The sequence below is a fragment of the Ahaetulla prasina genome, chromosome 7, assembly GCF_028640845.1.
Source record: "Ahaetulla prasina isolate Xishuangbanna chromosome 7, ASM2864084v1, whole genome shotgun sequence".
NCBI classification, from domain to species: domain Eukaryota; kingdom Metazoa; phylum Chordata; class Lepidosauria; order Squamata; family Colubridae; genus Ahaetulla; species Ahaetulla prasina.
The window spans coordinates 58,715,562-58,734,340 of record NC_080545.1 but is presented as its reverse complement, the minus strand read 5'-3'; the positions used below and the strand labels follow the sequence as shown (position 1 = coordinate 58,734,340).

General features: G+C 34.3%; 1 protein-coding gene across 1 annotated transcript; it reads left to right on the top strand.

Annotated features, from left to right (window-relative positions):
* Nucleotides 1-6,761: 6,761 nt before the first annotated feature.
* LUM (lumican) lies at nt 6,762-18,563 on the top strand. The gene is made up of 3 exons (XM_058191264.1): nt 6,762-7,124; nt 14,713-15,615; nt 17,691-18,563. Exons 2-3 carry the CDS (start codon nt 14,733-14,735, stop codon nt 17,843-17,845), a joined length of 1,038 nt encoding a protein of 345 aa, XP_058047247.1. The 5' UTR covers nt 6,762-7,124; nt 14,713-14,732; the 3' UTR covers nt 17,846-18,563.
* Nucleotides 18,564-18,779: the final 216 nt, after the last annotated feature.

The window sequence follows — 18,779 nt, the reverse complement described above, 5'->3', positions numbered from 1 at the left end:
CTTCCTGACCTTCGAACCTTTCGCCGCGAGCTTAAGACACATCTATTTATTTGCGCAGGACTGGCCTAGAATTTTAGTTTTTAAATGGGTTTTTTTTACTATTTTAATTATAATTTTAAATTTGGCCTAATTCAATAAGTTTTTTAAATGTTGTTTTTATCTTGTATTTATTCTTGTGCTATTTTATCAGGCTGTAAACCGCCCTGAGTCCTTCGGGAGATAGGGCGGTATAAAAATTTGATTAAATAAATAAATTAAATAAATAAATAAATAAATAAATAAATAAATAAATAAATAAATAAATAAATAAATAAATAAATAAATAAATAAATAAATAAATAAATAAATATGTGCACTTTTATTTCCTTAGATTAGAAAGAATCTAAAAGTATCTGATACTTCAAAGCATTCTGATTTTTTCCCCAAACTCCTTCTTTGTGCATTATGAAATAAGACAGTAAGAAACAACATGGGTTAATGGTAGTCAGTTTCATATGTTTTGAAGAAGTGAAAGGAGGCAATACATAATTCTTAATTCCCATAAAAATGATATAGTGTTTCAGTAAAGAATCCTGTGGTCTGCTAATAGGTTGTACAGAAATACTACTTTGTAACTCCTCAAATCTCTCATTTCCATTTTAGGAATAAAATACAAGTATAAAATGACCACAAATTCCCAAACACTTATTGCAGTATGTGCCCTAATACTTTCCATTTGAAAAGTGAGTACTGCGTGCATGTTAGGCAAAGTGAATTATAGATTTGGGGCCTCCCTATTTAAAATAATGAATGCTTTTACTTGTTGAAGTTCAGTGTCATACCCTTCTGTATAAATCAAAGTCTAGTTGTAGTTCTAAAAATAAAAGAATTCCAAGAAAATTAGATTGTTGCTAAAATGTAGGGCCAATATTATTTACTTCTTCAGATGGAAGCAGTAATGCATACATTTATTCATTTCCTAAAAAGTACACTTGTAATTTTTCTTGTTATGTGTGCAATATTTTTAATGGCAAGTTTTACGTGTTTGTTTGTCATATTTAGATATCACCCATCTCACTCACAGAGTTTGCAAAAAAGCTTACATATTTTGATGGTCAAAGCATCTTTATCTAGCAAACAACAGTATATAATTGATCCAGTATATAGTTTTGATCTTGAAGACATGGTTGTGTCAACTACCCTGGATCCCTATTGAGGACGTGTCACTTTGGGGTTGGCTAATGAAGTAGATGACACCCCACCTAGTTCTTTGATGCACTTTGTTTCCCTTTGTCTTTATCTTGGTTAATTTTAATTTAATTTTAAACGTTATGATCATATGATCCTTATTTATTGTTTTAATGTTTTCTGGTTCATTTTAATTGAATGTCTGTCGTCTATGGCAAGATGGACAGCATACAAGTTTATTAGATAGATGTACGTAGATGATGATAGATAGATAGATAGATAGATAGATAGATAGATAGATAGATAGATAGATCGATCGATCAGTGGTCACCAACCAGTGGTCAGTGGTCAGTGGTCCACTAGTGGTCCGCGAGAAAATTTTGGTGGTCCACAGAAAAATTATTGGTATTTTTATATTGCACTAAATACTATTTATCTTTTTTTTTAAATCATCTTTATCTTTTTTTAAAAAATCATATTAGTGGTCCACAGGATTTAAAATTATGAATTTAGTGCTCCCTGAGGTCTGAAAGATTGGTGACTCCTGTGATAGATGATGGATGATGGATAAATGATATAGGAGATAGAAGATAGATAGATAGATAGATAGATAGATAGATAGATAGATAGATAGATAGATAGATAGATAGATAGATAGATGATGGATGGATGGATGGATAGATAGTTTACTCACTACAGGCATCGTGCTTGGACTACTGCAATGCTCTCTACATGGGGCTCCCCTTGAAGAGCACTTGGAGACTTCAACTAGTCCAGAATGCGGCTGCGCGGGTTATTGAGGGAGCAGTTCAGAGCTCCCACGTAACACCTATCCTGCGCAGACTGCACTGGCTACCTGTTGTTTTCCGGGTGCACTTCAAGGTATTGGTTACCATCTTTAAAGCGCTTAGGACCGGGTTACTTACGGGACCGTCTACTGCGTCCTCTATCTCCCAGCGTCCGGTGCGTTCCCACAGAGAGGGACTCCTCAGGGTGCCGTCAGCCAAACAGTGTCGACTAGCGGCCCCCAGGGGGAGGGCCTTCTCTGTGGGGGCTCCTACCCTGTGGAACGAGCTTCCCCTTGGGCTTCGACAATTACCTGACCTTAGGACCTTTCACCGCGAACTTAAAACCTATTTATTTCCTATGGCTGGACTGGCCTGATTTTTAAATTTTAATTGAATTTAATGGGTTTTAAATTTATGTAATTTTATAGGGTGTATTGTTATTTTAAATTTCCTGGCTAATTTAATAAGTTTCTTAAGGGTTGTTTTAATATTGTGTATGTTTCTGTTTGTATTTTATTTGCCTGTTCACCGCCCTGAGTCCTTCGGGAGAAGGGCGGTATACAAATTAAAATATTATTATTATTATTATTATTATTATTATTATTATTATTATTATTATTATTATTATTATTATTATTATTGGCATTTACTTAAGACAATATATAAATCAGAGTATGGACATGTTGAAAGGACTATATGTATCAACAGAAAGGAACAGTGAAAGGTGTTGATTCCTTTACACCTACCCTATTCCCTTGTATCTTTAATTTAATTTGGTTAGGTTTTTTTTTTTTACTTTTCTAGAAATTTTATGGAATAAATTTTGTGAAAGGCTGTTTATATATACCTAAGATACAATATATTTATAATGTAGGACAGATAGAGTACTACCCAGCTACTCTTAGTCAATATTGACAAATCACGTAAAGTCAGACCTGATTGGTACTCAGACATGAGACCTCCTAGATATGCCAAGGCTAGAGACTAGACAGGGAAGAGAACAATAGCAATTATTTTTTAATGGCTGCCAAGAAAATATGTCAATGAAATCTTCAGGAGTTAAATTGGTCCAATGATTTTTTAAAAAAAAAATGCAGATAAAAATGCTCTGAACTCACAATTGAAGAATGGACACTTAAAGTATCAAATCTGGCAGAAATGGCAAAAATCTCTGCTTATTTGAAAGACTATACACAAGAAATATATATTTTAGAATGGAAAATGTGGATTGATTATATTCAAAATAAGTATCAGATAAAAAAATATCGAATAGCATATGAGTAAATTTAGGAAATATTTTGTATTAGATATATTTCTGAAGGAGAGGGGAATTGAGAGTGTGATTAAGTGTGGAGAGACTAGAGATTATAATTTAGGAATTATTTTAGATTATGATTGTTAGTTTTGATACCCTGCATTTTGTTCTGGGAAGTCGGGGTGGGGGCGGGGGTATGGGGAGGGAATTGGGGGTTGAGGCTAGAGATGGAGTGATGGTGAATGTACAGGGATTAATGAAGAAATATAATTAATGTAGGGTCGGGTCTGCCCAGTTACCATTTTAGAACGGTGGGGAGGGAGAAAAAAGAGAGTAGGAGGTAGGAAAGAGGAGAAGAGGAAGGAAGGGGGGTAGAAGAGGGAGAAGGAGTGTAGGGTGGAGGGAGGAGAGGATGTAGATAAGAGAAGGAGAGGAAGGTTTGGAAAGAAGGTAGAAGAAGGTAGAAGAGGGAAGAGGGTTAAAAAGGGGGGTGGTGACTGGGCAAGCCCGACTAATTGTATATAATTGTACATTGGATGAATTATTTGTTATGATTGTAAAAATAAAACTTTTTTATATATATAAAAAAAAATGCTCTGAACTTTTACCAAGGATCCTGAATTCTAACTCGAAGGATCAAAGGATTTCCCATCATATTTCTTAAGCTGAGAAATACAATGGGAAGATGCTGGTCAAAGACACTATGATAAAAAAAACAATCTAATGTTATTTTTGTATTTTAGGTATAAATAAAACTAGTAGTTCTAATGCATAAGTTAGTTTAAATCAAAGTGTTGGAAATGCAGAAACCCCCAATTGAAAACAAAACCCCTAGTGCTGAAGCAAACTGTTTTCCATGATGTTTCATACCATGTTTCCAATGTACTAGTAATGCATTTCTATATACATTTCTTGTTTAGAGAAGTTGACGTGAATTTTGAAAAACCATATTTTATTTCATTTTACTATGGTAAGCAGATATTCAGTAATGTGTTGCGCAGAATTTCTGAATTGACAGAACTAAAGTTCTTTGGAGCATGCAATGGCATGAATGGAGCACTGGTCAGCAACTCCTTAAAAGCAGTTTTTCTTTTCTTTCCTCTTTTTAAATTAAAAGATAAATGGGATACTAATTTTTATGCACATAAAGTATTGATTTGAACCTTGTAAAACATTACTTTTATATGAAACCAAGGTAAAGAATGGTGTAAGTTGTATATTAGAAGTTGGCAGAGACAGAAAAGGCAAAACCTTTCTAAATATTTCTTGACTCCCAGTGTGTTTTTCATGTGCCTGGGTCATTCTGGTGCCTGATGGATGCACAAATTCTTTGCTTTCATTTATTTATCTTTATTTATTAAAACATGTATCTATTTCCTGGGTGTAATCCTTACTGAATTCAGTAAAATTAAGAACTAAATGTTTTAGTTAAATATAATTGAGAGCAAACTCAGATATGACAACCAATCTGGTGCAGTGGTTTAAGGAATCAGACTAGAAACCAAGAAACTAGCTGGATGACCTTGGACTAATCACTCTTTCTTAACTTTGGGAAGAAGGCAATGGCAAACCACTTCTTAAACCTTGCCAAGAAAACTGCAGAGAAAACTGCAGAGGCAATCAATACTAGCTCAAATTCATGCAGACACACAACCCAAACCCAGATATGATTGCATTTTAAATGATTTGTGTTCTTCTTCAATATTTTCAGTACATTTTGAAGCTAGAGCCATACCCATGCAAAATAACATTGCAAAGGACCCTGGAAGATATTTAATACAACCTGTGTCATCAAATTTATTTATTTATTTTTATTTATTTATTTGTCAAACACAACAGTATATATAAGCATGAAATAACCATACGAATTGGATACAATCAAAATTTGTTGTCACTGTTGGAACTCTGCAAGCCTTTGAAATAGCTGCTTTGGAAGGCATAGAAGAAATTATGGATTACTTCTTTTCCAATAATTAAAATAGCTCTGTCTTTTTCCAGGGTCATTGCAGACTCTCCCAGCTCTATCTACATCCTTCTGCATCCATAGCCATGTTGCTTCACATCACTCAGAACAAAGTAAAATGATCAGGACCAATTTCTAAAACAGCCATGATAATCCTAAAAATATGCGACTTTAGTAATTTAGAAAATGGTACTTTGTATGCACTCCTATATTTTCAGAATTGTTTTAAAGGACGTCCTTAACTCTATAATTTTGCACAAATAATGGACTCATAATGAGGAATAACCCTAACCCTGCAAAATCTGCATATAGGAATGTAAGAATGCCACTGCTTAAAAGCAAATTAGAAAAAAAAAATCCATACAATGATATTGGGGTGACATTTTGCAAAATGGGGATATGCAAGTTGACTTGCTTAAACATGGCTGCCAGAATAAATTATTTATGTCAAAATTACATAATGTATTGTTTAGCTTTGAATATTTTTGGACCCAAAAAGATTAAAAGAATAAAAAATACTCTCTCTTTCTCTGTCTCATTCATTTCCCCACCTTTTGGTCTGCTACTGTTTCAGAGCTCTGCTTTTGTTTCTTCTCTCCCCCAATACCACAATGAATATGTGAGTCCATTGCACCACATAGCTATTTAGATGAAACTATATTCCTTAAATTGAATCATGTGACCAGGGCAAGAAGTTCCTTCTTCCTATACTGATGTATCACCAGACCAATATTTATTGCCTTGTAAATAGCAAGCCAGATCACTGCAGCCAGATCACAGTACAACATAGTGCATTTTGGCATTTAGCCAGTGAAGCAAACCTCTGAAGATGTACAAATTTAGTTATCCATTATTAACTCTCTTACAAATATTACATACCATAAATATACAGTTGATAACTTTTTTCTTTGGTATTCTTTCTAGGTGATTTTGAAAAGTTCCTACTTCTTTTTGTCACTTATTGTTAGGCCCTTAAAGGAAGCATCTATCCCAGACAAACAAGGCCTCTTGTGGGAGTTTCTTGGTGATATTAAACCCAGAATAAATACTTTAGACTTTTGCCAATCATTTTTTTATTATTTTATTCCATTTTTGGCAATGTCTGTTTCAACAACATTTACATCCAAGCTTTAGGATGCATTCTTGAACAGCATCCATAAATAAGAAAGTTGATTGGTTCCAGATCCTAATAGTCCTAAAAGTGACAAATGTTTGTGTACTTTTTGGAAGCTGCTAACTATTTATCTCTATTACAGACAATTCATTGCTGTTATGTAAATATTTAGATGAAGACATATACCATGAACAACATATAGAATCTTAATCTGTGCTAATGAACTTTTTTGTTCAGAAAAATGTACATGGTTTCTTCATTATTTTGTACTGCAAAGGCTTAGTAAGTAAGTTTAGTAAGACATTTAGGCTGTACATAACTTAGTAGGAAGAAAATAATGAAAAAATGAATGAGTCACTTGGTTGAAGACTTGTGGTTGAACTGACGCTTGAGGGTTATTTGTTAGATCTTGCTAAAGGTTATAAAATGAGTTGGGGAAATGAAACGTCTGTTTGCAATCTGGACATTGTTTAGAATAATGTCTCCCTTTAGAAGTCTGTTTGTGCTATAGCAGAGCTTGAACTTTTCTTAGGTTGCTTAAAGGGGTTATCTCTCATTCTGTGGAGAGAACAGATGGGTTGTCTTTTACCCTTTTCAGCCTCCACCTGCATTTGATTAGAGACAGCAACAGTTTTACATACCCCATGCCAGAATACCATGATGACATAGCAGCTTCAGACAACAGCGCGACTAGGATTTTTTTCCCCCTAAACCCTTGAATCACAGAGGGTCTGGCAGCCAGTTACCATCTGACACTGTTTATAGCATATATTGTTCGATCCACTCCCTTACTGAATCTGCTGTGGGAATTAAAGCAAGCAGTTTCAAGTCAGAAAGGTAAGTTCTCTTGCATGTTTTAAACACTTAGAATCAAGCAACTGAACAAAGCAGCACTGAAAATACAACTCACCTTTGTCAGTTTGCAGATTGAACACAACTACTGTTGTGAATTTGTTTTCTCAGTTTATGGTAAAATGCTCTTCATGTTTTGTGGGTTACTGTTGCATTTCTTTGCAAAATTTAATCACTTCCAGAAGAGCTATTCCATATCATAGGGAGGAACATAATATCTATCTAATAAATATTTCCATTTATTAGCAAGAACTCTTATATCAAATAGGTGGCTTGTTCTGAAAATTGCATTGATAAAACAATAGTCCAGGTTATTGAAGAACATCAAAACTATTAAAAGTTATTTGTCTAGCAATGTACATGTTAATTGAACTTTTATAGAACTGCAATGATGGCTTTAATGGGAAACTGAAAAAGAAAAGTGTACAGAATAAGATTCCCTCTTTGTAACTGCTAGTGAAAAAGATTTTTCCATCTAAGGGAAAGTGCCAAATGACAATTGTAGCCCTTGCATGCAAATTTTTAGCAGATGTTCACATGAATATTTGTACTAGAGAAATATACATTTGTATTGACATTTGTACTAGAGAAATATCTATATACTCTACTAACTTCTGGTTCCTGCTGATCTTTTAGGAAATAATATACTCATTTAAACAAGTTTATGAAATATACCCAGAACAAAGAAGGGTCTCGCAAATTTCAGAAAGTATAATCTTGCATGAAAAAGATTATCCTTGATTTTTTTTATGTTCATAGATTATTCACATGATTAACAAATGCAATGCTGCACTTCTAGTTGGTTAAATATTTTAGCATCTTGAAATAAATCTTCTTTAAGTCTACAAATTTATAAAACTACTCTATAATATTTTGACATGTTTAACTAAATATTAATATACTTTATTAATATTTTCTACAGAGTGGTTTACCAGTCTGTAATGCTGTAAGTCAGAGGGATACAAAAAATATAAAGAAGTACAAATAGGTCAGAAATATCTAAGAAATATTTCCAATACCAAAGTGTGTGATTCTAAACGAGGCCTTATTTTATTCTATTTCTATAGTTTTCTTTTAAATAGAAGCAGGAAATGTTGCTACACTGTTAAAGGGAAAATTGTAAAGTATCTCTGATCAACCAGCTCGGATCAGTGTACTGTAACTACAACTAAGGCTACTCATTTACAGTTAATACTATGTTCTTACAGAAAGACATTTACAATTGAAAACTATACAATGAGACCTACACTGTAACCAATAAGGATCTTTCCAGTATCTCCAACAGCAATTCAATTACATAAAACAATATTAATTTCACACTATATATATTTGATATATAAATTTGTAAGCCACAGAATTGCCTGATATGTACAAACATATATTAGACAAATTCCAATATTCCATAAATATATGCCAAAATGCATAATAATTCACTGCTCAGAACTAAAATTTCAGTCATTAAATATTCAGCTATAATGTTACTTCAACTCTCTCTCCCCCCCCCATTTTTTTTACAACTGACATTGTTGCTAGCTATGATATTTTGCAATTCTTTTCCAATGGAAAAATAGTGTCTTAGACAAAATGGGTTTTTTTAGTTCATTAATTTTTACCCTCCCTTTTCATTCAAAAAGAGAATTGGGGAAAATAGTTTTTGGGACATTAATTTAGGAACTTGTTTCTTATAAATCCAAATATTTAACCAACTAGATATAATTGGCAAAGAAATCAAGTGATACCAGATTATATTATAATATACCTATCCATTCAAATCCAGCTGTGATAGCTTTACTTCAAAGATGCAAATTCCATTATAAATTAGCTGTCTATTTTTCTCATACTAAATCTCATACCAGAAACAACTTCAATGGAATAATTTCATGGGGTTGGTGGTTCGTATGGACACTGAAGCCAACACATCTTTTATTATTTAATTGAGTGGCTAATTATTTTTAAGCTGAGGATGAAAGAACTATATGGCTTTTATACTGGCAACTGAGTGAACTGCATCTACCCCTCCCACTCTGTGTAGTGGCCAAACCTACTCCAAATTTTTGGAAGATGCTGGAATAAAACATATTCAGAGAATATAACAGAGAAGTTAAGAGCAAGAGGATATCCATTTCATGAGAAAAAGTCTATTTGCATACTATTGAATATGGCCCTTGTCCTAATCTATATCAAAATTGTAAATATCCAATCATGTCTCTTTCATATAATTATCTACAGAAGTGTCTGCTTTTTCATTAAAGTATTTAATTTATTATTCCATATATAGTCTTCATTGATCAATAAGCATTAAATCATCCATAATAACAATTAGGAAGTGCAAATTGCCTAATTTTACATGAAAATGCAGAAGGGCAAAAACTTCCTTGCAATTATTTATTTATTTACATTTGTTATAACTACACACTTCTAATTGACTCTGGGTGGAATACCCAACAAAAAAATCTATAACCCCATAAAATCAAATTCTTTGAATGTAATTATTTTTTAAAAAAAATTAAAATGTGGGAGTTCCCAAACCATCCAATATAAGAAAATGCAATTTCTTTATGATACTGACAATAGCCCAGTATTACCTATATGCATATATCTTAGGAACTTCACTGTGAAACAGAGACATATGAAAACCATTATTAGACTTGTTTATACCAATAATATTTTTACTGATGCTATTTGCCCATTTATTTGTCCTTAGGTTTTGGCTCTTTCTACTTACATGGTTTCTGTGGTCCATGATCTGCAGCACATCCTTATATTTTCATCATATTTTTTTGTTTCCAACAGCTCTTCTGAAGTTGAGCTAATTAGCTTCAGGTCCAGATAGCTTCTGCATAAACATTAAATATTGTGCAACATTAAGGTTGAAGCTGAATGACACAATTTACCACTTAGGAGAATTTATATACAATCCATCCTCCTTATCTCTTTCCTCACCCTTCTGTAGTTAAGATGCCACAGCATTTTACCAATTAATTCATTATATTTCTTAAATTGAAAAAGAGGTATTCTCTCTTCCTCTCTCTCTCTCTCTCTCTCTCTCTCTCCCTCCCTCCCTCCCTCCCATTCCACCTCTCTCACTGCAAAAAATAATTACTGAGAATCCCATATAAGATTGGGGGAATAAAACGGTAGTTGATTCCAATTATGCATACTGTCCCATCAGAGATTGATGATATTATGATGATACATAGATAGATGATATAGATGATAGATGATACATAAACGATAGATAGATAGATAGATAGATAGATAGATAGATAGGTAGATAGATAGATAGATAGAAGATAGATAGGAAGAAAGCGATGTTTTACCAATCACACAGAATAGTAATGTACCATAAATAAAATGAAAATGTGAAAATAGCCCCATAAAAAGCCATGCTTGTAATAAAATGGATTTCATATTAAAACAACAGTAAATCACTGTGAAAGTATTACCAATATTAAACGGAGAACCCTTGCAATTCAGCAAAAAATGGCAATCCTTTTGCATATAGACAGATTTGCTAGCAAGAAGAAAATATTTCACCAACAAATATACAGGCAATTTGGTATAAAATTTATTACAAAATCTCCCTTCTAGAATCATAAATGGAAAAACATTAAGTCTAGTAATAAGCATTTGACTATGTGAGATGGAAAAGTCATTGGTGAAATAATTAAGTAAAGTGAAAAAAATGTCACTCCAAATCTCTGTTATCCGGAAAACTTGTTGATTTATTTCTGAACTGGCTTTCTCAAGCCTCAGTATCATAAAGATTTTGGGTGAAAACCCACTGGTTACTTTGCCTTTTTTTCCCCAAGAAGAAGCAAAGTTATCAACAAATACTATTTAACTACATGAAGCCACTGGAGAGATCATCTGACAGTGCAAAGTTAGGGTTCATCAGTATGTGAATGATTTTGATATATCAACTTCAGGACAAATTGGAAATGCAGGTGGGGCTCTTTCTTAAGGCTCTTAGAGTCTAAAAGCAGACTTAGAATTTACCATCAAGAGAAGAGTAATTGTGTCTGATAAGCCATCCAATGCCAGTGTTATTCCATCTTTGGTTGTGATTGTGATCATCTTTCTCTGTATCCATCCATTTTGAGCTGGTTTTGAAATTATTTCTATTTATTGGCAGATCACTGCTATGGCCAGAAAGGCCCTCACATGGTTTTATCTTTCGTGTAAGTTATGACATTACTAGAATGAGAAACTCTTCTAACCATTACTAGATTGAGAAACTCATAGTCATTCATATTCAGTAACTTCTTGATTGGACCATTACATTACAATATGTTTCACATGGAGCTGGTCATGAGGTCCACTTAGAATATATTGCTGATTCACAGTTGCAGCAGTTTGAGTAGTTATGGTTATAATTAGGTTGCCATGTAACCCCATATTTTGAAAGTAGCATAGTTAATAGTTGACTTTCGGGTGCAATTCTAGGTGCTGGTTGCCACCTTTAAGGGTCTATATGGATCAGTACCTGGATTTTAATAAGATTGCCTGTTTGAAAGTAGTTGAATCCAAGTATATGAAGTAGCTTTTAGGGTGGAATAGTGGAAGGCCAATTTTTCTTTGCCTTCATTGCCTAGGGCCAAGCATTCTTAACCTTCCTTTGAATCCTTTTGAGAGCTTTCTGAAAAAACTGGGGTTAGGGTTAGCGTTAGATGGGCCATATGATATGATTATGGCACTGCTTATGTTGTTACGTTCATAGTCATTCAATACATTTCACATATAGATGCCCAGGCTAGTTTCCTTCCTTTGGAAGTGGAATATGAATCTGGTGATCCCGAATGAATTTATTTACAAATTAATGTATTCAGTTAGTTATATATTCAAAAAAAATTGAAGAATATAAGAATAAATTTCTTGGATCAAGTTCAGCATTTTGTTTCTTACAGGCCAAAGATAGAGACAAATTGCTTTCTCACCATTGTTCTCTTCAACTCATATCTGGGAAGTCTCCAAGTCACAGATAACATCAAGTTTCAAGAATAGTAGTCCTTCATAGACTTGATCATGAATGTATTAAATTCTATTTCTTTATTTAATTTAAATACCACCCAAATTGTATAGATTCCTGACACTTTCAAATTGAAAAGTAAATCTATCTAGGTTATGTGGCCATCACTACATCTCATGGTAAAATACCTGAAGTATTCACTATGTTCTTTTTCCTATTCTAAGTATCCTTCTAAACATCTATGCCGGATAATGTCTTGTCCTAGCATTTTGAGAAGCAGAGAGATAGAATTCTACTTTTCTATTTTTCTTGCAATATGCATGATTTCATTCAACAAAACAATGTTACCTTTAGAAGCTCTTTTTTGAAGCTAAAGAATCCCCAACAGTTTTTTCTTGTAAAACAGCTATGGGATCCTGTTATAATCTTATCTCCAGCATTATATCCTTTGCCAGATATGATGAACCTATACCCATTTTTCCAGATGCAAACATGCATCATATTCATATGAAGGTATTAAAACATGTCATTAATAAGTAATTCCCATCATAATAAATGCATTGAACACTATCCAAGGTTTCTCTTTTTGCCAGTTTTCTAGCACAAATGGTTACATACAGTTGGAGTAAAGTGTACACACAGACACAGAGTTTATGAGTCAGGGGTGAAATCTAATTTTTTTGCTACGAGTTCTGTGGGCGTGGCTTGGTGGGGGTGGCTTGGTGGAGGAGGTTCATGTGACTGGGTGGGCGTGGCTATGTAAGCATGTGACTGGGGGATCAAAAGACAGAAATTCACTAACAATGTCCTCCTGCCTCAGGTTGGACTAGATTAGGGGTCTCCAATCTTGGCCACTTTAAGACTTGTGGACTTCAACTCTCAATTCTGGGAGTTGAAGTCCACAAGTCTTAAAGTGCCCAAGGTTGGAGACCCCTGGACTAGATGACCTCCAGGTCCCTTTCAGCCCTGGATTATCCTCTGAAGCTGCATCTAGTGCCAGGTTTGTACTCCTTCCTTCTTCCTTCCTTCCTTCCTTCCTTCCTTCCTTCCTCCCTCCCTCCCTCCCTCCCTCCCTCCCTCCCTCCTTTCTTTCTCTCTCTCTCTCTCTCAAAAACGAACCCCCACACCCCATTTTTCCTCCCAGCCTACCTAAAGCCTGCTAGACAAGCCAAAAAATGCGGAGGGGGGAGTCCGTTTTTCCTCCCTGCAGGCTTCAGGCTTCAGGGGAGCCTGCTAGCCAAACCAAAAATCGGGGGGGGGAGTTCATTTTTCCTCTAAGCAGGCTTCCCTGCTGGGAGGAAAAATGGACTCTCCCCTCCCCAGCCCCATTTTTTGGCTAGCACCCAGCTGAGCCATGCAATCATCAGAGGGTTGTGGTTTTTTTTACTTTTAAAAACATTTTTTTGGCTGAAGAAAAAATGCTTTTAAAAGTTAAAAAAAAAAAGGTCTGATGATCATGCAGCTCAGCTGGGCATTGCGGGGGGGGGGCAGGAATTTTTGCTGCCGGTTCGCCGAACCACCCACCACCATCGCTACCAGATTTGGTGATCCAGTCCGAACCGGGAGCATTTTACCCCTGCTATGAGTATATTTTTCTCTTTGTGTATGTATATATTTGTTTATGGATTTCCTCTCTTTTTTTTTTTTACTGAAATTAGTCATTATGCTGGATTTATTGAATATGCTCACCATAAAATAAAGGATGAATCAGCATTTTGCAACCATTATGTTTTGATGGATGAGCCACTAGGTAGACTGCCAAGTAAACTACTTAGCAACATGTGTATACCTTCCATTTGCCTCCCTCCATGAATAAAGCTATTTTTATCCACATAGACAGATATTTGAAAAATAATTGGCCCAAGTGACCCATTTTCTTAACCTCTAGGAGTTTTCAGTCAACATTTTAGTAGTTAGAATTATTAATAATATTTTAACAATAATTTCTCTATACTTTCATATAAAATTCGTATCATCCATATGTAATAACATTATAGAAAATTTATTTTCTATATACATATTTAATAACCATTGCCAAGTAATATCAGAAGTTTGTAGTTATTGCTACTTATATTATTTAGTCATTGATGAAAGCTATAAATACTTAATATAACGTTATAAGAATAACCTATAGGTATAAGCATAATAAATACTACAGTTTTCAAAAAGTTATACTGTTTCCCCAGAAATAAGACCTATCCTGAAAATAAGCCCAGGCATGTTTTTACGCATGCACCTAATATAAGCTGTACCCCAAAATAAGCCCTACTTAAGAGCCTGCGCAGCTGCCTGGTTGCTCACAGTGCCATGGCCACAAGGTGAGGCGGGGTGGTGATGGAGCTGCCCCATGTGCCCTGAACTGGCTTACTTCAGGGTCCCTGCAGCCAGGACATCCATTCCCCGACACCTGTCTTGTGGTGGCAGCACCAGCAGCCATGTGCAGCAGGAGCCCACGTGAACGCTGGCCCACTTCTTCTGCTTGCTCAAATATATAGATATAGATACACAGAAGTTATATTTTGTTTTGTTTTGTTCTTCCTTCCTGTTATATGCTTCCTTATAACAACATTGAGGTAACTCTATGTTTTTTATGTCCTTTAACAGAAACAATCCTGACTGCAAAGATGTATCTGACTTCTCTTCCTTTCTTCCTTTTTTTGATCAGCGGCATCTTCTGTCAATATGATTATGACTTTGAGCCAGATTTTGGTTATCATTTTTCAATGTTAGAGCTATCATCTGCAGTCTGTGCACCAGAATGTAATTGCCCTATAACTTACCCCTCAGCTATGTATTGTGATGATCTTAAACTGAAGAGTTTCCCCATTATTCCTAAAGGAATCAAATACCTGTATCTCCGCAATAATCTGCTTGAAGGCATAGAAGATAATGCTTTTGAAAATGTGACAGATCTGGAGTGGCTAATCCTAGACAATAACCAACTGAAAAATTCCAATATTAAAGGCAAAGTCTTTGCCAAATTAAAGAATTTAAAAAAGCTGCACATCAATAACAACAATTTAACTGAAGTTGTTGGGCCACTTCCCAATACTCTAGATGACCTGCAACTCACTCATAACCAGATTTCCAAAATCACCCCCAATACACTCGAGGGACTAGTGAATCTGACTGTCATTCACCTACAGCACAATGAACTGACTGAAGGTACACTCTCTGGAGTTTTTAAAGGCTTAAATTCACTCTTGTATCTGGACTTGAGCAATAATAAACTGAGTAAACTGCCTACAGGACTGCCTAATAATTTATTGATGCTGTATTTTGATCATAATCACATTAGTGGCATTCCTGATCAGTATTTCCAGGGTTTTAAAGTACTGCAGTATTTACGTCTTTCTCACAATAAGCTGACAGATTCTGGAATACCAGGCAATGTTTTCAATATCTCTTCACTTGTGGAGCTGGATCTCTCCTATAATGAGCTTAAGAGCATTCCGACAGTCAACGAGCACCTTGAAAACTACTACCTCCAAGTCAACAAAATTACCAGTGAGTAATATTTCCATTAAAAGAAAAGAAGAGAGACGGGGTTGGTAATAGTTAAATGAGATGATCTTATTTAATTCTCAATTCTCATATAACCATTTTATCCCAGTCTTTATGTTCATTCCATCTCTTTTTTAAAAATAATAGCTTCACGATAAAAACCTGCAAAGGTTTTTGCAGGTTTCAAAGAATAATTGGTAATAATACATATTCTAGCTAGCAACAGCAGAAGTCCATAGATCCTGCTTTCACTTCATGATGTGAAAGTCTTCTCTTCTAGAAGTAATAGTTTCAAGCCATTTCTCAATTTTGACTCATAATAAATTATGTTGATCAAGACAGTCATAATTATGATGGTTCATCAAAAGAGTTTGGTCAGGGTTTTTTTTAAACCCATCATTTACTTTTACTGCCAAAAAATTCCTATATTTTCCATAACCTGTGTGTAATGCATTTTATTCATCAAGCATCATAACTTTATTGGTTTCCATGCCATTTATTATACCAAAATTTCAATTGAAAAAAAATCAACTTCACTATACTTCTCACAATAATAGTAATAATAATAAATAATAATAACTTGGTAATAACTATCCCCAAAGCTATAATTACTATGCATCTTGATGAGACCAGGATATGAGGATTCCTAGAATAATAATAAAAATAAAGCTTTATTTGAAAATACTTGAAAACAGATTAGGGAACTAGTATAGATATTAACCATACTACATTCTGTTACTCTCAAGAAGAGATTAACTAAGCACATTGAAACCTCATTAATATAACTCATTCAGTATTATTCCAATGACGAAAAAATATGAAGCAGAAACTGGAAGTCACATATTTAATGATTGGCTATTTCCACATTCAAACAAGTGTGGCATAAAAAGAAAGTGAGAAAAAAACAACAGTTGAAGAACCAGTGAAAAGGACATCAGTGCTTCTTCTGCATACTTCTCTGAGAATAAATCACAATAACATTCCAAAAACAAAAACCGGGCAAGTCAATAGATATTGCTGCATATTTTTACTATTTTATTCTGTAATACTGAAATAAATACATACATTCTAGATTTTTTTTCCTGTTTCACATAGAATTTTTGTTGTTGGCACATCTTATAACACATATTTGTGGCCATAATATTATAGCTTATTTGAAGAATGAGAACACTGTCTGGAGACATCCAAAAGGAAGGGTTATTTATTTAGTTTATGGCATACAACGTCAAGGAAATCTACAAATGGTAGACACAATACAGTCCTGAGAGCCTAGATTGCTAGTTCATTCTGTTTGGTGCTTGCGTGTCTATCCTTGGTGCATTGCAAACTAGCTTTACACCAATTAACTAGCAGCACTCTAGTTGCTGGCTCTTCCAGGCTTTTCTGTTGGTCTTGCCTCACCTCGCCTCATGTTGCGATGCCTGAAGTGTGGCCAGGTCCACACTTGCTCTCTTGCACATACAAGCACAGCTTGATTCCCCCTCACTCAAAAAAGTGGTATCCATTTATCTACTCACAATATTGCATTTATTCAATATGCTGGATGGGCAGGAGCTAGGGACTGAACAATGGGAGCTCACTCTGTCTCATGGAGCTGGGCTCAAACCGCTGGAATGCAGACCATTCTTGGCTAGCAGTTTCAGCATCATTAAGCCTCTACACTACCGTATCCCATATAAGGGTGTAAAAATCACATGACCAATACAGATCAAACATAGAGTAAATGTATCCTAGCTACAAAAGGCAAATTTCACTCTATTATAATACAGTAAAGACAAATAAAGCTTGTAATTAATACCATCATGCTGAATTGGTATAGTAGCATCTGTTCATCTCATTGCTAAAAATTAAAAGCTCTTACTTAAATGTATTTTTGTGTTTTAACTTTTTATGTCAAGACTTTAAGCATAATGTGTGATATCTGGGTATAATATAACATGTAGATAACTTACAGGAAATAGAATTTAACTAGCTGAGGAACATAAAATCTGCTAGAACTCCTGGCATTAGTTAAATCTGGAAATATCCTAGGCTGATTGTGAAAGTTATATTCTAATATTATGTTATTTACATTACAGAATTTTCAGTGAACAGCTTTTGTAAGGTTGTCGGGATACTAGCCTATTCCAGGGTATCACATCTGCGTCTGGATGGAAATAATATCACAAGAGCTGATCTTCCACAAGAAACATACAACTGTCTCCGAGTGGCCACTGAAATTTCTTTGAAATGAGTTGTACAACACTTTCACTCATGATACTTTATGCCATAGTAATGCTTTAGTACTAAAATGTCACCTGGTATAAGATCTTTTGTTTTGTTAATAAACAGCATTATTGTGTGGCTGTTTTCTTAATGTGTATATTCTAGAATGCCTGTGATGCAGATTTTTTTTTTTTTTGTAAAGCTAGAAAGTCCCATAGATTGTGGACAAAAATGTTGTCATGTTTATTTCTTAGACTATTTTATTAACACAGCTATATACAGCCTGAGTTTGAAAAGGGTTTTTTTTTAAAGCACTGGTGTATACTCACAATAAACACATACCACTCTCCTTGTGGGTGTGAACTTCTACTCAGGTTTGCAGAAGTCAGGCATTTTCTCATCAAGATAGTATATTTAGTATTTAGGGCTGGACCAGATGTGTACAGTAGTTCACACTTTGAAATAAAATCTCTCCTGTTTTATACTTTTTATTACATTACATAAAACAATAATTCAATATAGCTATATAAATTCTTTATATATAAAGGAAAGTAAAATTAAATATTACAATCAGCATATTCATGTGAAGAATTGAGAAAATAGCAACATTTTAAAATTTTTATTTTATTAATGCATTTTATTTTGTTCTATTGAGGTCAGTTTAAAACTGTAAAGGAATGGTTATTTTACAGTAAAAAATACTATTATTGTTATACTCTTATTTGTGCATGCTATATTAAATGACTTTAGAAAATAAAAACGGCAAATGAAAAATATTGAGTGTATATTTTTGTGAAAAAAGATTTACATTTTTAAAAAAATGTAGATTGATGCAAACTAAAGTTTTTTTTAATAAAATACCAAATACATTTGGTGAATGTAATGCTACATTCGCATTAAATAAATTGTTTTCTTCTTTCTAGTTTTTAAAGATTCTTCAACCAAAACTTTTTAATGATTGT